This window comes from Cetorhinus maximus, unplaced genomic scaffold (genome assembly GCF_964194155.1).
Source record: "Cetorhinus maximus unplaced genomic scaffold, sCetMax3.hap1.1 HAP1_SCAFFOLD_3665, whole genome shotgun sequence".
Classification (NCBI taxonomy): Eukaryota; Metazoa; Chordata; class Chondrichthyes; order Lamniformes; family Cetorhinidae; genus Cetorhinus; species Cetorhinus maximus.
Window position 1 is genome coordinate 4,483 of NW_027599571.1, and position 20,143 is coordinate 24,625.

General features: G+C 55.9%; 1 protein-coding gene across 1 annotated transcript; it reads right to left on the bottom strand.

Moving 5' to 3' along the window:
* Nucleotides 1-4,325: 4,325 nt before the first annotated feature.
* On the bottom strand, nucleotides 4,326-19,375 carry LOC144678134 (ribosomal protein S6 kinase alpha-5-like). Its single transcript, XM_078538029.1, has 9 exons — nucleotides 19,212-19,375; nucleotides 18,109-18,240; nucleotides 17,558-17,691; nucleotides 15,717-15,810; nucleotides 13,599-13,769; nucleotides 12,295-12,486; nucleotides 10,369-10,528; nucleotides 6,683-6,846; nucleotides 4,326-5,598 (listed from the first exon to the last, which is right to left on the bottom strand). The coding sequence occupies exons 1-9, from the start codon at nucleotides 19,302-19,304 to the stop codon at nucleotides 5,377-5,379; spliced, it is 1,362 nt and encodes a 453-aa protein (XP_078394155.1). The 5' UTR covers nucleotides 19,305-19,375; the 3' UTR covers nucleotides 4,326-5,376.
* Between the last annotated feature and the right edge of the window lie 768 nt (nucleotides 19,376-20,143).

The window sequence follows — 20,143 nt, forward strand, 5'->3', positions numbered from 1 at the left end:
ACTGTGCGTCGGTGGTGGAGGGAGTGAACGGGACTCGCTGCGTCTTAGGGTCCAGGGACACCAGAGGCCTGGTAAACTCGCGCTTTCAACCGGGCGGCCGGGGCCTGCAGCTGTCTGGAGGGCCCCGAGCTCTGGAATTCCCTCCCTCAACCTCTCCGCCTCTCTCCCTGCTTCAAGACCCTCCTTAAAACCGACCTCTTGGACCTTTGAGCTTTTGGTTGTGTCCCTCGTATCTCCTTACATGACTTTGGGGGGGGCGGGGGTCTGACAACACTGCAGCCGAGCACCGCAAGTGGAAGAGGCTACATAAATGCAAGTTATAGTTGGTCTGAACGGCAAGTTAAGTCAGCCAGAGGTGGAACGTGAGACCCTATCATAACCTTGCGTTCTACAAATCCCGTGCCAACTCGCCCCCGCCTTGGTTCCTGCTAACCAGGCTCCGACAAGCACCTTCCCTCTGAACATGTTGAGACATTTGCTGTCTACCTGCTGACTCATTTTTCGAAAAGTTTCACAAAGACGCTACGATTAGGAAATAAGATTTCATTTTAATAGACGGGTTTGATTGCAAAACAGACACCCACACAGACGTCATTCCCGGCCGTTGGATCCGAGAGGGTTGGGAGAGCCAGGGAGCAGCCGCAGGATCCCGCCGCTCGCTCATTTCTTTCCATGGGCCGATCCCGCTCCCGAACAGGAATGTTGCTAGGGCAGCCGGTGGGGAGAGATCTCTGACTAGCGACTGTCTCTAGCCCATCATCGATTTGTTCGTATCACTGACCCCCACCAGCCTCCCTGACTGACCTCAGTTCCAGGTCCACAACAGCCCGGCTTTCAAATCGTTCTGTTCAAATCGAAGACTCCCTCACCCCCTATCTCCGTAACCTCCTCCAGCCCCCTACACCCCTCCCTATCTCCATAACCTCCTCCAGCCCCCTACACCCCTCCCTATCTCCGTAACCTCCCCCAGCCCCCTACACCCCCTCCCTATCTCTGTAACCTCCCCCAGCCCCCTACACCCCCTCCCTATCTCTGTAACCTCCTCCAGCTCCTACAACCCTCCCTATCTCTGTAACCTCCTCCAGCCCCTACAACCCTCCCTATCTCTATAACCTCCTCCAGCTCCTACAACCCTTCCTATCCCTGTAACCTCCTCCAGCCCCTACATCCACTCCCTATCTCTGTAACCTCCTCCTGCCCCTACAACCCTCCCTACCTCTGTAACCTCCTCCAGCCCCTACAACCCTCCCTATCTCTGTAACCTCCTCCAGCCCCTACAACCCTCCCTATCTCTGTAACCTCCTCCAGCCCCTACACCCCTCCCTATCTCTGTAACCCCTTCCAGCCCCTACAACCCTCCCTATCTCTGTAACCTCCTCCAGCCCCCTACAACCCTCCCTATCTCTGTAACCTACTCCAGCCCCCTACAACACTCCCTATCTCTGTAACCACCTCCAGCCTCTACAACCCTCCCTATCTCTGTTACCTCCTCCAGCCCCTACAACCCTCCCTATCTCTGTAACCTCCTCCAGCCCCTACACCCCTCCCTATCTCTGTAACCTCCTCCAACCCCTACAACCCTCCCTATCTCTGTAACTTCCTCCAGCCCCTACAACCCTCCCTATCTCTGTAACCTCCTCCAGCCCCTACAACCCTCCCTATCTCTGTAACCTCCTCCAGCCCCCTACAACCCTCCCTATCTCTGTAACCTCCTCCAGCCCCCTACAACCCTCCCTATCTCTGTAACCTCCTCCAGCCCCTACAACTCTCCCTACCTCTGTAACATCCTCTAGCCCCTACAACCCTGCGAACTCTCCGCACTGCTCCAATTCCGGTCTCTTGAGCATCCCCTGATTTCCCATCGCTCCACCATTGGTGGCCGTGCCTTCAGCTGCCTGGGGAGTGGGGGCCCCTAAGCTCTGGAATTCCCTCCCTAAACCTCTCCGCCCCTCTCTCTCTCCTTTAAGACGCTCCTTAAAACCGACCCTTTTAAGCATCTTTACTCAGATCTCCTTCTGTGTCTCAGGATCAAATTCTGTTCGATGATGCATTGAAACAGATAAGGTCGCTATCTAAATGCAAAGTGGACTTTAGATGTGCATTTGTGAAGCAGGAGGTCCCTCTGCAGGTTATCAGTCTCACTACAGCTGAACAGAACCAGAACAGGTTTTTAATTCAGACCATTTTGGATGTCTTGCAATCTGTCTGAAAGTTATGTTGAGACTAACCAATAGCTTTTGGAACTGGAGTTGCTCTTCTTACACAGGAGGCAGCCAATTTGGTGCACAGCAAGATCCCAGAACCAGCAACGGCCAGATCACCGTCTTTTCTTTAGTGCTGTTGTTTCATGTATAGATTTTGTTTCCAGGGGAGAATTCCTCACCCACCCTCAACACACACCCCGCCTTCACCCCCCCCCCACCACCGCCCCCAACTCCCCGCTCCCCACCCCCACCCCCACCAGCGCTGCTCACCGCCAGACTCCTCTTCCAAAGAGCGGTTGTGCTTGATCTTTTACATCCACCTGCGAGTGCACACTGGGGTCTCATGTGAAAGACGGCACCTCCGACAGTGCGGCACTCTCTCAGTACTGACCCTCCGACAGTGCAGCGCTCTCTCAGTACTGACCCTCCGACAGTGCGGCGCTCCCTCAGTACTGACCCTCCGACAGTGCAGCACTCCCTCCGTACTGACCCTCCGACAGGGCGGCGCTCCCTCAGCACTGACCCTCCGACAGTGCGGCGCTCCCTCAGTACTGACCCTCCGACAGTGCGGCGCTCCCTCAGTACTGACCCTCCGACAGTGCGGCGCTCCCTCAGCACTGACCCTCCGACAGTGCGGCGCTCCCTCAGTACTGACCCTCCGACAGTGCGGCGCTCCCTCAGCACTGACCCTCCGACAGTGCGGTGCTCCCTCAGTACTGAACCTCCAACAGTGCGGCACTCCCTCAGCACTGACCCTCCGACAGTGCAGCACTCCCTCAGCACTAACCCTCCGACAGTGCAGCGCTCCCTCAGTACTGACCCTCTGACAGTGCAGTGCTCCCTCAGTACTGACCCTCTGACAGTGCAGCGCTCTCTCAGTACTGACCCTCCGACAGTGCGACACTCCTTCAGTACTGACCCTCCGACAATGCAGCACTGTCTCAGTACTGACCCTCCGACAGTGCGGTGCTCCCTCAGTACTGAACCTCCAACAGTGCGGCACTCCCTCAGCACTGACCCTCCGACAGTGCAGCACTCCCTCAGCACTAACCCTCCGACAGTGCAGCACTCCCTCAGTACTGACCCTCTGACAGTGCAGTGCTCCCTCAGTACTGACCCTCTGACAGTGCAGCACTCCCTCAGTACTGACCCTCCGACAGTGCGACACTCCTTCAGTACTGACCGTCCGACAATGCAGCACTGTCTCAGTACTGACCCTCCGACAGTGTGGTGCTCCCTCAGTACTGACCCTCCGACAGTGCGGCGCTCCCTCAGCGCTGACCCTCCGACAGTGCGGCGCTCCCTCAGCACTGACCCTCCGACAGTGCGGTGCTCCCTCAGTACTGACCCTCTGACAGTGCGGCGCTCCCTCAGTACTGAACCTCCGACAGTGCGGCGCTCCCTCAGCACTGACCCTCCGACAGTGCGGCGCTCCCTCAGTACTGACCCTCCGACAGTGCGGCGCTCCCTCAGCACTGACCCTCCGACAGTGCGCCGCTCCCTCAGTACTGAACCTCCAACAGTGCGGCACTCCCTCAGCACTGACCCTCCGACAGTGCAGCACTCCCTCAGTACTGACCCTCCGACAGTGCGGCGCTCCCTCAGTACTGACCCTCCGACAGTGCGGCGCTCCCTCAGTACTGACCCTCCGACAGTGCGGCGCTCCCTCAGTACTGACCCTCCGACAGTGCGGCGCTCCCTCAGTACTGACCCCCCGACAGTGCGGCGCTCCCTCAGTACTGACCCTTCGACAGTGCGGCACTCCCTCAGTACTGACCCTCCGACAGTGCAGCACTCCCTCAGTACTGACCCTCCGACAGTGCGGCGCTCCCTCAGTACTGACCCTGGGTGTGTCTGCCTGGAATTTTTGCTCGCCTGTCTGGTGTGGTGTCTCGAACCCTGGCTCTGTCTGCTTTAACACACACAGTCTGTGCCCTCAGCTCCTGAAGGAACAGCAATCAGTGACGGAAGATGTCCCTCCGAGGCCGGCACCAAGTTATCAACGCCCCCAACCCAAGCTCTCCCGAAAAGCGTCAGTATTTGAACAGTCAGGTCAATCAGGCGGTTAAGATAAGCGATGGGGTACGCTGAGTGAGACTAGAGCTTGACCGGCGGCTGTACAACTTGGGCTAAAAATTTATTTACAGTAATATTAACCGGGTTCACAATCGCAAGAATCTTTCTCCGGTGCCAACTCTTGGCAGTTTCACTCTGGGGTGGGGGGAGGGGGGGTGGGCTGGAGGCAATGCTCAGAGATGTGCCCACTCCTCACCCCTCCCCAAACCTGCGTGGGCAATCGTCGCCTCTGGTTGGCTGTGAAACGTTTTCGTGGATGGTGGCAGTGCGGAGCGGTGGGGGGGGGAGTGGGGGGGAAGAGTGGATGTTGCATTTCGGGCCGAGCTATTCGACTGTGGCAGGCATCGCTGATCGCAACTGTCGGTCGTCTTGGCACGTTTCTTTTGAGTCGGGGGCGGGTGGTGGGGGTGGGCCGACAAGTGGTGGGTCAAGTGTGGTCAGGAGGGGCGCACTGGGGCGGAGTGGGGGAGGGGCCGGTATGCCCCGCCCACTGGCCCTGAGGCTAAGTGGGAGCTCCGAGCTGTGAAGTGAAGCTCGCGTCCCCCGGGATCAATTTAACAAATAGGAGGGGGTGGGTAGGCTGTTTCCCATCCCCTCCCCAACCACCCCCACCAACCCCCACCTCCCTCCCACCACCCCCTCCAAGGGATAAATATTAAGGATTCGGAATGAAGCAGGGGTTAGTGGGGAAATGTGGGGCAGATGTTGGGTGGGGTGGGGGTGGTGGTGAGAGGCAGAATCGCCCTCTCTCCCCATCCTCACCAGGAGTGTCACCGCCCCCAGCGTCTCCCCTCCTCCCACCGGGAGAGTCAGGAGCCCTGACCCCTCCTGGTGCAGAGGAAGATCCCACTGTTTTATTCCCCCCTGTGGGGGGATAATTACCATCCCCCCCTTGCCGGTGGAATCCGGGGAATAAGCTTTTAAAAAGGGTGGCGATGCCCCTCACAGTCGAATAGCCGCCGCCTCGGCTCACTGGGTGGGTGGTGGGGGTGTTGGGCGAAGGCGAGGAGAGGAGGACGGGGTGAGGCAGGGGGTGGTTCGATTCGTGCTGTGTCGCCTCTCCCCTCGCCCCAACCCTCCCGTGGGCGACTCCCTCCTACGAGGTCTGGGAGACGGAGGCGAGCTTCTTGTGTTTGGGCGCTCGGGCGGGCGTCCCCTTGCCCCTGGGGGCTGCACCCGATGAGGAGGATGAGGCTGAGCTGTCGCTCGAGCTCCGCGTCTCGACCCCCGCGCTCATCTTCAGCTTCCTGCGCTTGGCCAGGGGGGCGTTGTCCACACTCTTCAGCAGGAAGCCCTCCCTCTTGCACTGGTTAAACGCCTGCCGACAGAAGGAGAGAGAGAGAAGGAGAGAGGGATTGTTACATTCACCGGAGCCACCCTCACAAACAGCTCCCACCCACCCCCACCCCCACTCCCACCCCATCAGTGCTCGCTGTCTTTCTCTCTCTCTCTCTCTTTGCTTCTCTCTCCCTCCACCCTAGGTCTCTCAAGGTGAAAGTGTGGGACAGAGAGAGAGAGAGACAGACAGACAGACAGACCGAGAGAGAGACAGGGACAGAGAGAGAGATAGAGAGAGAGAGAGACAAAGACAGAGGCAGAGAGACAGAGAGAGATACACAGAGAGGGAGAGATAGGCAGACAGAGAGACAGACCGAGAGAGAGAGAGGGACAGAGACAGAGAGAGAGATAGAGACAGCGGCAGAGAGGCAGAGAGAGAGATACACAGAGAGGGTGAGAGGAGAGGGGGTGGGGAGTGGGAGTGGGGAAAGAGGGTGGGGAGATGGGGTGGAAGAAGAGACAGAGACAGAGAGCGGGACAGAGACAGAGAGAGGGACAGAGACAGAGAGACAGACAGAGACAGACAGAGAGAGAGACAGACAGACAGACAGACCGAGAGAGAGACAGAGACAGAGAGAGAGAGAGAGACAGAGACAGAGGCAGAGAGACAGAGAGATACACAGAGAGGGAGAGAAGGCAGACAGAGAGAGGGACAGAGACAGACAGAGAGAGAGAGAGAGAGGCAGACAGACAGGCAGAGAGGGACAAACAGACAGAGACAGAGAGAGAGAGACAGACACAGACAGAGAGATGCAAAAGGGAGATGGAGAGAGAGACAGAGAGAGAGAGACAGACACAGACAGAGAGATGCAAAAGGGAGACAGGGAGAGAGAGACACAGAGAGAGAGACAAAGACAAAAGAGAGAGGGACAGTGTGAGAGACAGAGAGAGAGAGAGAGAGACAGATAGAGACAGAGAGAGAGACACACACACAGATGGAAATAGATACAGGGTAATGGATGGGTAGAAGAATACGGGGATAGAAAGACAGAGAGAGAGAGAGAGAAGACATACTCCCTGAACAGACTCTATGTCCCATCCCCAGTGCTGATTGTCACCCGCACCATGAATGTAGCCTTGAAATAGGTATTGACAGTGGTTCCGGCAGAATCCAGGATGTCAGGAGTCATCAGTGAGGCTGAGGAAAGTTGGTTTCCGTTCTGGATCCAGTCATTGTGACGTAAATCCGACATTTTCAATCTCTTCGAGGGATCCACTGTGAGTAGACCTGGGATAGATCAGACAGTGAGAGGAGTCACTGGTTATTCAGCAGGGTAAGGATCACTCACTGTGTAACTGTACAGAGTCACTGTTTATTCAGGGTAAGGATCACTCACTGTGTAACTGTACAGAGTCACTGTTTATTCAGGGTAAGGGTCACTCACTGTGTAACTGTACAGAGTCACTGTTTATTCAGCAGGGTAAGGATCACTCACTGTGTAACTGTACAGAGTCACTGTTTATTCAGCAGGGTAAGGATCACTCACTGTGTAACTGTACAGAGTCACTGTTTATTCAGGGTAAGGATCACTCACTGTGTAACTGTACAGAGTCACTGTTTATTCAGCAGGGTAAGGATCACTCACTGTGTAACTGTACAGAGTCACTGTTTATTCAGCAGGGTAAGGGTCACTCACTGTGTAACTGTACAGAGTCACTGTTTATTCAGGGTAAGGGTCACTCACTGTGTAACTGTACAGAGTCACTGTTTATTCAGCAGGGTAAGGATCACTCACTGTGTAACTGTACAGAGTCACTGTTTATTCAGCAGGGTGAGGGTCACTCACTGTGTAACTGTACAGAGTCACTGTTTATTCAGGGTAAGGATCACTCACTGTGTAACTGTACAGAGTCACTGTTTATTCAGGGTAAGGGTCACTCACTGTGTAACTGTACAGAGTCACTGTTTATTCAGGGTAAGGATCACTCACTGTGTAACTGTACAGAGTCACTGTTTATTCAGGGTAAGGGTCACTCACTGTAACTGTACAGAGTCACTGTTTATTCAGCAGGATAAGGATCACTCACTGTGTAACTGTACAGAGTCACTGTTTATTCAGCAGGGTAAGGGTCACTCACTGTGTAACTGTACAGAGTCACTGTTTATTCAGCAGGGTAAGGGTCACTCACTGTGTAACTGTACAGAGTCACTGTTTATTCAGGGTAATGATCACTCACTGTGTAACTGTACAGAGTCACTGTTTATTCAGCAGGGTAAGGATCACTCACCGTGTAACTGTACAGAGTCACTGTTTATTCAGCAGGGTAAGGGTCACTCACTGTGTAACTGTACAGAGTCACTGTTTATTCAGCAGGGTAAGGGTCACTCACTGTGTAACTGTACAGAGTCACTGTTTATTCAGGGTAAGGATCACTCACTGTGTAACTGTACAGAGTCACTGTTTATTCAGCAAGGTAAGGATCACTCACTGTGTAACTGTACAGAGTCACTGTTTATTCAGCAGGGTAAGGATCACTCACTGTGTAACGGTACAGAGTCACTGTTTATTCAGCAGGATAAGGATCATTCACTGTGTAACTGTACAGAGTCACTGTTTATTCAGCAGGGTAAGGATCACTCACTGTGTAACTGTACAGAGTCACTGTTTATTCAGGGTAAGGGTCACTCACTGTGTAACTGTACAGAGTCACTGTTTATTCAGCAGGGTGAGGATCGCTCACTGTGTAACTGTACAGAGTCACTGTTTATTCAGCAGGGTAAGGATCACTCGCTGTGTCACTGTACAGAGTCACTGTTTATTCAGCAGGATAAGGATCACTCACTGTGTAACTGTACAGAGTCACTGTTTATTCAGCAGGATAAGGATCACTCACTGTGTAACTGTACAGAGTCACTGTTTATTCAGCAGGATAAGGATCACTCACTGTGTAACTGTACAGAGTCACTGTTTATTCAGCAGGGTAAGGATCACTCACTGTGTAACTGTACAGAGTCACTGTTTATTCAGGGTAAGGGTCACTCACTGTGTAACTGTACAGAGTCACTGTTTATTCAGCAAGGTGAGGATCGCTCACTGTGTAACTGTACAGAGTCACTGTTTATTCAGCAGGATAAGGATCACTCACTGTGTAACTGTACAGAGTCACTGTTTATTCAGCAGGGTAAGGATCACTCACTGTGTAACTGTACAGAGTCACTGTTTATTCAGGGTAAGGGTCACTCACTGTGTAACTGTACAGAGTCACTGTTTATTCAGCAGGGTAAGGATCACTCACTGTGTAACTGTACAGAGTCACTGTTTATTCAGCAGGATAAGGATCACTCACTGTGTAACTGTACAGAGTCACTGTTTATTCAGCAGGATAAGGATCACTCACTGTGTAACTGTACAGAGTCACTGTTTATTCAGCAGGATAAGGAGCACTCACTGTGTAACTGTACAGAGTCACTGTTTATTCAGGGTAAGGGTCACTCACTGTGTAACTGTACAGAGTCACTGTTTATTCAGGGTAAGGGTCACTCACTGTGTAACTGTACAGAGTCACTGTTTATTCAGCAGGGTAAGGGTCACTCACTGTGTAACTGTACAGAGTCACTGTTTATTCAGCAGGGTGAGGATCACTCACTGTGTAACTGTACAGAGTCACTGTTTATTCAGGGTAAGGGTCACTCACTGTGTAACTGTACAGAGTCACTGTTTATTCAGCAGGGTAAGGGTCACTCACTGTGTAACTGTACAGAGTCACTGTTTATTCAGGGTAAGGATCACTCACTGTGTAACTGTACAGAGTCACTGTTTATTCAGCAGGGTAAGGGTCACTCACTGTGTAACTGTACAGAGTCACTGTTTATTCAGCAGGGTGAGGATCACTCACTGTGTAACTGTACAGAGTCACTGTTTATTCAGGGTAAGGGTCACTCACTGTGTAACTGTACAGAGTCACTGTTTATTCAGCAGGGTAAGGGTCACTCACTGTGTAACTGTACAGAGTCACTGTTTATTCAGCAGGGTAAGGAGCACTCACTGTGTAACTGTACAGAGTCACTGTTTATTCAGGGTAAGGGTCACTCACTGTGTAACTGTACAGAGTCACTGTTTATTCAGGGTGAGGATCACTCACTGTGTAACTGTACAGAGTCACTGTTTATTCAGCAGGGTAAGGATCACTCACTGTGTAACTGTACAGAGTCACTGTTTATTCAGCAGGGTGAGGATCACTCACTGTGTAACTGTACAGAGTCACTGTTTATTCAGCAGGGTAAGGATCACTCACTGTGTAACTGTACAGAGTCACTGTTTATTCAGCAGGGTAAGGGTCACTCACTGTGTAACTGTACAGAGTCACTGTTTATTCAGCAGGGTAAGGGTCACTCACTGTGTAACTGTACAGAGTCACTGTTTATTCAGCAGGGTAAGGATCACTCACTTTGTAACTGCACAGAGTCACTGTTTATTCAGCAGGGTAAGGGTCACTCACTGTGTAACTGTACAGAGTCACTGTTTATTCAGCAGGGTAAGGATTGTAAATTGTGTAACTGTACAGAGTCACTGTTTATTCAGCAGGGTAAGGATCACTCACTGTGTAACTGTACAGAGTCACTGTTTATTCAGCAGGGTAAGGATCACTCACTGTGTAACTGTACAGAGTCACTGTTTATTCAGCAGGGTAAGGATTGTAAATTGTGTAACTGCTGTGTTTTATAGCGCAGTGTTTATCACACCTCTGGGAAGGGGGTCTAAGTTGCCACTGAGCTCCACCCTTGACCCCTCCCTCCACGTTCCCGTACCTCGAACGATGTCTTTGGCTCCCTCGGACACGTTTCTCCAAGCCTCGCCCCCGAAGGAGAAATCTCCGCCCTTGATCTTCCTCATAATCTCGGCGGAGTTGGTGGATGACAGGCCCTTGCAGGTGCTCTGGAAGGGGACATGTCCGGAGAGCATGGTGTACTGCAGAGGAAGGAGAGAGGGAGGGGCTGCATCACAAAGACATCAGGGACTATCGCAGGCCGAGGAGAGGTGGGGTCCTTCCCCTAGTTTGCACCAACCCCCCCACTCCCCACCAGCTGGAGGTCAACGCACTTTCACCCCTGGGTCAAAGGTCACACCCCACTGAGGCGGCACTGTCACTTTAAGATTCCCTTGATGCAATAGTCGGGATTCAGTGAGCGTCTCTCTGCCTCTCTCGCTCTCTCATCTCGGGTGGGTCACAGGGTTGAATCCCAGGCCGACCCTCCCAGAGCCAGCGCCACAGGAGTGCTGCACTGTCGGAGGGTCAGTACTGAGGGAGCGCCGCACTGAGGGAGCGCCGCACTGTCGGAGGGTCAGTACTGAGGGAGTGCCGCACTGTCGGAGGGTCAGTACTGAGGGAGTGCCGCACTGTCGGAGGGTCAGTACTGAGGGAGTGCTGCACTGTCGGAGGGTCAGTACTGAGGGAGCGCCGCACTGAGGGAGCGCCGCACTGTCGGAGGGTCAGTACTGAGGGAGTGCCGCACTGTCGGAGGGTCAGTACTGAGGGAGTGCCGCACTGTCGGAGGGTCAGTACTGAGGGAGTGCCGCACTGTCGGAGGGTCAGTACTGAGGGAGCGCCGCACTGTCGGAGGATCAGTACTGAGGGAGTGCCGCACTGTCGGAGGGTCAGTACTGAGGGAGTGCCACACTGTCAGAGGGTCAGTACTGGGGGAGTGCCACACTGTCAGAGGGTCAGTGCTGAGGGAGTGCTGCACTGTCGGAGGGGCAGTACTGAGGGAGCGCCGCACTGTTGGAGGGTCAGTACTGAGGGAGTGCCACGCTGTCGGAGGGTCAGTACTGAGGGAGTGCCGCGCTGTCGGAGGGTCAGTACTGAGGGAGTGCCGCGCTGTCGGAGGGTCAGTACTGAGGGAGCGCTGCACTGTCGGAGGGTCAGTGCTGAGGGAGCACCGCACTGTCGGAGGGTCAGTGCTGAGGGAGCGCCGCACTGTCGGAGGGTCAGTGCTGAGGGAGCGCCGCACTGTCGGAGGGTCAGTGCTGAGGGAGCGCCGCATTGTCGGAGGGTCAGTGCTGAGGGAGCGCCGCACTGTCGGAGGGTCAGTGCTGAGGGAGCGCCGCACTGTCGGAGTGTCAGTGCTGAGGGAGCGCTGCACTGTCAGAGGGTCAGTACTGAGGGAGCGCCGCACTGTCAGAGGGTCAGTGCTGACGTAGCGCCGCACTGTCGGAGGGTCAGTGCTGAGGGAGCACTGCACTGTCAGAGGGTCAGTACTGAGGGAGCGCCGCACTGTCGGAGGGTCAGTGCTGAGGGAGCGCCGCACTGTCGGAGGGTCAGTGCTGAGGGAGTGCCGCACTGTCCGAGGTGCCGTCTTTCAGAATGAGACGTTAAACCGAGGCCCCGTCTGCCCTCTCGGGTGGGGGTAAAAGATCCCACGGCCACTATTGGAAGAAGAGGAGGGGGGAGTTCTCCCCGGTGTCCTGGGGCCGATATTTATCCCTCACACACGGGGTTAGATACAGAGTAAAGCTCCCTCTACACTGTCCCCATCAAATACTCCCAGGAGAGGTACAGCACGGGGTTAGATACAGAGTAAAGCTCCCTCTACACTGTCCCCATCAAACACTCCCAGGAGAGGTACAGCATGGGGTTAGATACAGGGTTAGAGACTGAGATGAAAGGGTCTTTCCCAATGCCCCTAAGGCATGGTCCAGCTCCCCTATCGATTGGCAACGTCAAAGGTTAAACTCACCAGGATGACGCCCAGGCTCCAGAGGTCGCAGGACTGATCGTAGCCTTGGTCCTTCAGCAGTTCGGGGGCTGCGTACTGCAGGGTGAAGCAGGGCGTCTGGAGGGGTTGGCTGTTGGGCAGCTTGATGCGGGCGAACCCGAAGTCGATGATCTTGATGGCCGCCCCCTCCCTCTCGTCCGCAAACAGCAGGTTCTTCGGGAGAAGAGCACAGACAACCGGTGAGTCAGGGTCAGGAGCAGGGTCAGGGGGTCAGGGTCAGGGGGTCAGGGTCAGGAGGTCAGGGTCAGGGGGTCAGGGTCAGGGGCGGGGGGGCAGGGTCAGGGTCAGGGTCGGGGTCAAGGGGTCAGGGTGTCAGGGTCGGGGGGGCAGGGTCAGAGTCAGGGTCGGGGGGGCAGGGTCAGGGGGTCAGGGTCAGGGGGGCAGGGTCAGGGTCGGGGGTCAGGGTCAGGGGGTCAGGGTCAGGGTCAAGGTCAGGGTCAGCGGGTCAGGGTCAGGGCCCCGGCTGCGCTGGGCGGAGGCTCGTGGGCAACGCCCCCTCTCTACTCCCCGTCCGTCCTCCACTCCACCCCCCCACCACCCCCCACCTCAGCGAGGGGCGCAAGGCGTCTGCAGCACCCTCCCCGAACACTCCCCGGGACTCTGAGCTCGCCTGCTCGCCCCGCCCGGTCGCACAGCTGGCAATGGCACCTCTTCCCGGAAACGCTATCCCATAATAACACCCCGCACCCCACCCACCGACCCAGCCCCCACCCTCTTAAGTGCTCGTCCCCACCCCTACCCTGTGCAAGCCTGTTGACGTTTAAGCAGCCAGCTGGTTGACTGCGCTAGGCATCATCCCCTGAACCTGATCTTCAAGCCGCCGCCCACCTGTACTGGCAGGAGCCAATGGGCGGGAGCTCTGGAGTGGGGGCGTGGAGGGGTGGGGGGTGGTGGTGGTTGGGAGGCAGGTTGCCCCCAGGAACAAACATTTTACCACCTCGACAAGAGGCAAAGGCCAGTGGTTGATCAAGCGCTCGCTCCCCCACTTGCTGTTTGCGGGATCTTGCTGTGCGTGGCAGGGCTGCCTGCCGGCCAGCGATCCCTTCGACAGAGGAGGGAGCGATTCAGAGCAACAAGACTGGGTATGGCAGACAGTTAAATTCCAGCAGGAAACCAGGGATCGAACTGAAATGTCGGGAAGCGATGGGAAACGTGTCTTGAGTTTCAGTCCGACCTCACTCAGAGTGTCTGCGATCTCGAGCCCCAGGGTGTGAGGTGTCGGAGTTGATGAGATAGGGTTCGGGGGAAGGTCCGAGCGGTCCTACCTCTGGCTTCAGATCCCTGTGCACCACCCCAGTGTCGTGCATGTGACTGACTCCGGACACCAGGCTCCTCATTATCCGGCTGGCTTCCAGCTCACTGAAATGTTTCCTACTCCGGATACGCTCCAGCAACTCCCCGCCTCGCAGGAGCTCCATCACCAGGTACGCGTGGAACTAGGAAAGGGGCAGAGACACGAGGTAAGAGACGAGGGGGAAACAGGGGGAGAACTGCAGCTCACACTGGCGCTGCTAAGATGGCAAGAAAATGGACAGACGCTATAACACACACCCTCTCACAGGCACACACACCCTCTCGCAGGCACACACACCCTCTCGCAGGCACACACACCCTCTCGCAGGCACACACACCCTCTCGCAGGCACACACACCCTCTCGCAGGCACACACACCCTCTCGCAGGCACACACACCCTCTCGCAGGCACACACACCCCCTCGCAGGCACACACACCCCCTCGCAGGCACACACACCCCCTCGCAGGCACACACACCCCCTCGCAGGCACACACACCCCCTCGCAGGCACACACACCCCCTCGCAGGCACACACACCCCCTCGCAGGCACACACACCCCCTCGCAGGCACACACACCCCCTCGCAGGCACACACACCCCCTCGCAGGCACACACACCCCCTCGCAGGCACACACACCCCCTCGCAGGCACACACACCCCCTCGCAGGCACACACACCCCCTCGCAGGCACACACACCCCCTCGCAGGCACACACACCCCCTCGCAGGCACACACACCCCCTCGCAGGCACACACACCCCCTCGCAGGCACACACACCCCCTCGCAGGCACACACACCCCCTCGCAGGCACACACACCCCCTCGCAGGCACACACACCCCCTCGCAGACACACACACCCCCTCGCAGACACACACACCCCCTCGCAGGCTCAAACACCCTCTCGCAGACACACACACCCCCTCGCAGGCACACACCCTCTCACAGGCACACCCTCTCACAGGCACACCCTCTCACAGGCACACCCTCTCACAGGCACTCACACCCTCTCACAGACACAAACCCTCTCACAGACACAAACCCTCTCACAGACACAGACACACAGATGCAGACATACACCCTCACACAGACACACACTCTCTCATAGACACAGACACATACACATAGACACAATAACACATGCACTCGTACAGAAGCACACAATAACACACACAAACACAGACACAATAACAAACACATACAGTAACACACACACGGTAATATACAGGCAGTAATACACAGACACAGTAACACAGACACACAGTAACACAGACACAAGAACACAGACACACAATAACACACACACAGTAACACAGACACACAATAACACACACACAGTAACACATATAGTAACACACACAGTAATACAGACACTAACACAAACACAATAACACACACTGACAGACACACACTGACACATTCACACAGTGACACACACACAATAACACACACACAGTAACACAGGTACAGTAACAACACACAGGAACACACACACAGTAACACACACAGTAACAACACAGAGTAACACACAGTAATGCACACACAGTAATGCACACACGGTAATGCACACATAGTAACGCACACACACAGTAACACACATAGTAACACACACAGAGTAACATACACACAGTAACACACACATACAGGAACACACACAGAGTAACACACAGGCAGTAATACACAGACACAGTAACACAGACACACAAGAACACAGACAGACAGTAATGCAGACACACAGAATAACACACACACACACACAGACACACAGACACACACACACACAGTAGCACACAGTAATACGCAGACACAATAAAACACAGACACAGTAACACACACAGTAACACATATACAAAATAACACACACACACAGTAACACACAGCAACACACACACAGTAACAACACACACAGTAACAACAGACACAGTAACAACAGACACAGTAACAACACACACACTGTGTGTGTGAGAGAGAGAGAGAGTGAGTGAGAGTGTCATAGATAAACAGAAACCACATTCAGTTCCCCTCTGGCCAGGGGTCCAGTCCCTGTCCACAGCCCTTTGTGGGGGGTGTGGGACCCGGGATCTCTGCTCACCTGGTCATGAAAAACCTCGTACAGCTTGACAATGTTGGGGTGTCCTTCACACAACTTCAACGCTCCCATCTCCCGCTGGATGTGACACTCCATCCTGGAAGACAGACAGGAAACAGCATCAGTTCCTGGGAGAATCGGGGGTGGGAATGTGGGACCCAGTGACAGAGTCTGAGAACCGAGAGACAAAGTCTGACAGTGAACAATATTCACCTTAACTCTCCACCATCAGGCCCTTCCCATCTTAGCACCAACCGTAGCTAAGAGTTTGCTATTCTGCACACATAAAACTTGCATTTATATAGCGCCTTTAAGGTAGTTAAACAGTCAAATCAGCTTCGCAGAAGACAAAACAAACAAAATTTGACCCCGACCCACATAAGGAGATATTCGGGACAGGCAACCAAACGCTCGGTCAAAGAGGTCGGTTTTAAGGAGCGTCTGAAAGGAGAGAGAGAGAGGTGGAGAGGTTTAGGGAGGGAATTCCAGAGCTTATGGCCCCCAGGCAGCTGAAGGCACGGCCGCCAATGGCGGAGCGATGGGAAATTGGGGAATGCTCAAGAGGCCGGAATATGAGGAGCGCAGAGATCTCAGAGAGTTGTAGCGGTTGGAGGAGGTTACAGAGATAAGGAGGGTTGTAGGGTCTGGAGGAGGTTACAGAGATAGGGAGGGTTGTAGGGGCTGGAGGAGGTTACAGAGATAGGGAGGGGTGTAGGGGCTGGAGGAGATTACAGAGATGGGGAGGGGTGTAGGGGCTTGAGGAGGTTACAGAGATGGGGGAGGGTTGTAGGGGCTTGAGGAAGTTAGAGATAGGGAGGGGTGTAGGGGCTAGAGGAGGTTACAGAGATAGGGAGGGTTGTAGGGGCTGGAGGAGGTTACAGAGATAAGGAGGGTTGTAGAGGCTGGAGGAGGTTACAGAGATAGGGAGGGGTGTAGGGGCTGGAGGAGGTTAGAGAGATAGGGAGGGTCGTAGGGGCTGGAGGAGGTTGCAGAGATAGGGAGGGTTGTAGGGGCTGGAGGAGGTTACAGGGATAGGGAGGGTTGTAGGGGCTTGAGGAGGTTACAGAGATGGGGAGGGTTGTAGGGGCTTGAGGAAGTTAGAGACAGGGAGGGGTGTAGGGGCTAGAGGAGGTTACAGAGATAGGGAGGGTTGTAGGGGCTGGAGGAGGTTACAGAGACAGGGAAGGGAGTAGGGGCTGGAGGAGGTTACAGAGATAGGGAGGGGGTGTAGGGGCTGGAGGAGGTTACAGAGATAGGGAGGGGTGTAGGGGCTGGAGGAGGTTACAGAGATAGGGAGGGTTGTAGGGGCTGGAGGAGGTTACAGAGACAGGGAAGGGAGTAGGGGCTGGAGGAGGTTACAGAGATAGGGAGGGTTGTAGGGGCTGGAGGAGGTTACAGAGACAGGGAAGGGAGTAGGGGCTGGAGGAGGTTACAGAGATAGGGAGGGTTGTAGGGGCTGGAGGAGGTTACAGAGAGAGGGAGGGTTGTAGGGGCTGGAGGAGGTTACAGAGAGAGGGAGGGTTGTAGGGGCTGGAGGAGGTTGCAGAGATAGGGAGGGTTGTAGGGGCTGGAGGAGGTTACAGAGATAGGGAGGGTTGTAGGGGCTGGAGGATGTTACAGAGAGAGGGAGGGTTGTAGGGGCTGGAGGAGGTTACAGAGATAGGGAGGGTTGTAGGGGCTGGAGGAGGTTACAGAGAGAGGCAGGGTTGTAGGGGCTGGAGGAGGTTGCAGAGATAGGGAGGGTTGTAGGGGCTGGAGTAGGTTACAGAGATAGGGAGGGTTGTAGCGAGTAGCCGCTGGAGGGGTTTGGATGGCGAGGTGGGAGAATATTCCGGGCTCCTTGCCTTTTGCTGAGGATCTTGACGGCATACTCCTGCCCGCTCAGCTTGTTCCGGCACTTTCTACAGATGGAGAAGCTTCCCACGCCCAGCGGAGGTTCCTTCATGTCCAGATCGTAGTGCTGAAAGAATGGTGAGTCCTGGGGGACGAAAGAGAAAGGGTCAGCCCTGGGGAGCGGGGAGAGGGTGGACGCTGTGGCCTTTTACCTCTGACCTTTCACCTCTGCGCGCCGTTTGGACCCTGCGCCAGCGTGTGGGTGCCCTGCCCTGTGGCTGCTGATCGGCCCGGACCACATCCACTAGTCCTCCCTCCGACAGCTTGAGTCAGGAAAGGAGGGGGGTGCAGAACGTGAGAGCAATTCAGGCCAAGCAGGGGGTCAAAGGTCGCTCCTGAGGCGGCAGCCATCTTGGATCCCTGGCCTACATTCTGAGGGGAAATTTTCTCCTACTTTGCAGGACTTAAATTACATTCCCCCCCCCCCACTGCCCAGGGAAGGACGGGACACACTCTGACCCTGGAGACCGACGGTGTTGGGGTACGACAAGCCAATCCCTACCTTAGTCATGGCGCTCCGAGCAACGGCCATGCTGTCCGGGCAGACTCCGGCCTCGCTCAGGTGGAGCTCCAGGTTCTCGGACATCACAGCGTTGCGATCGAACAGGACAGACGGAGCAATGTAGGAGTAGCCCTGTGGGGGGGGAGGGAAGGGGAAAACAGAGTGAGAGGCTTCCCGGCACAGCCTGCCTCTCTCCCGCTCGGGACAGAGGGAGGCCACTGAGCTCCTCGGACCTTGCCCCCGCCGTTCGAATGGAGAGAGACTGCACCACGCAGAGCACGAGGGATCTGGGCGTCCGAGTACATGAATCACAAAAGTTAGTATGGAGGTCCAGCAAGCGATTCGGAAGGCAAATGGAATATTGGCCTTCATTCCAAGGGGAGATGGGGAGTCTTCCCACAACTGGACAGGGCGTTGGTGAGGCCACACCTGGAGCACTGTGCACAGTTTTGGTCCCCTTACTTAAGGAGGGATGTACTCGCGATGGAAGCAGTTAAGGTTCACGCGGCTGATTCCCGGGATGAAGGGGGTTTGTCTTACGAGGAGAGGTTGAGCAGGTTGGGCCCTGTACCCACTGAAGTTTAGACCAAGGAGAGGTGATCTTATCGAAACATGAGTTTGTGAGGTTCCCCGGGGTGGGGGCCCGACAGGGTGGATGCGGAGAGGATGTTTCCCTCTCATGGGGGCATCGAGAACTGGCGGGGTGGGGGCGGGAGGTGGGAGGGGGCACAGTTCCAGAATAAGGGGTCTCCTGTTTAAGGCGGAGATGAGGAGGAATATTTTTCTCTCTGAGGGTCGTGAGCCTGTGGAACTCTCTTCCCCAGAGAGCAGCGGAGGCCGGGTCACTGAATATAGTCAAGGCTGAGGTAAAGTTTTGATCGACACGGACGGGGGGGGGGTCGAGGGTTAAGAGGGGGAACAGACAGGAAAGCGGAGCTGAGGTCAGCCACGATCTTATCGAATGGCGCAGCAGGCTCGAGGGGCCGAATGGCCTCCCCCCACCACCCCTGCGTTTAGCGGGGAGCGGGAGACCCAATGTTAACCACGCCGCCCCACCACCCTGCTCCAACGCCACTCCCCCAACCCCGGTGCACCAGATGGACCTTGAATATCCTGTCGCCGCTGTGTGGCAGGCTGGCTGGAGAGTAGGTGGGGTCCATCTCGGTAAACTCCTCCGCAAAGTTGCCGACGTCCATCTCGCTCCGGATGACGGGCTTGAAGGGCGCCGGGATCTTCTTGGCCACCACGTCCTCCCAGTTGATTCCCTGAGAGAGAGAGAGAGAGATAGAGAGATGTTTAATCTACCGAGCGGCCTGTTCCCTAACAACGGCCCTATCGCAGCCCTGGTAACTCCGAGAGACCCAGGGCCAGGGGGCGGGGGTGGTGTGCAGGGCAGCTGTGGGGCAGGGGGGATGGTGGGGGGAGGTGAGGGTTGGGGGGGGTGGGGAACTTTCTGGCCTCAGGGGATTTGAGCCCCACCATATCCAGGCCGTCACGGCCAGGGGCGGTGCTGAGGCAGTGCTGCACTGTCAGGAGAGCCTGTTCTCACATCACGAGGTAGATGGAAAAGACACAACGGCTGCTAGTGGAAGAAGAGCTCGGGGTGGGTGGGGGGAGTGGTGTGTGGGGGGGAGTGGTGTGTGGGGGGGGGAGTGGTGTGTGAGGGGGGGAGTGGTGTGTGGGGTGGGGGGAGTGGTGTGTGGGGGGGGGGAGTGGTGTGTGGGGGGGGGGAGTGGTGTGGGGGGGGGAGTGGTGTGGGGGGGGGGAGTGGTGTGTGGGGTGGGGAGTGGTGTGTGGGGGGGGGGAGTGGTGTGTGAGGGGGGGAGTGGTGTGTGGGGGGGGAGTGGTGTGTGGGGGGGGAGTGGTGTGTGGGGGGGGGGAGTGGTGTGTGTGGGGGGGAGTGGTGTGTGTGTGGGGGGGAGTGGTGTGTGGGGGGGGGGGGAGTGGTGTGTGGTGGGGGGAGTGGAGTGTGGGGGGGGGAGTGGTGTGTGGGGGGGGTGGTGGAGTGTGTGGGGGGGGAGTGGTGTGTGGGGGG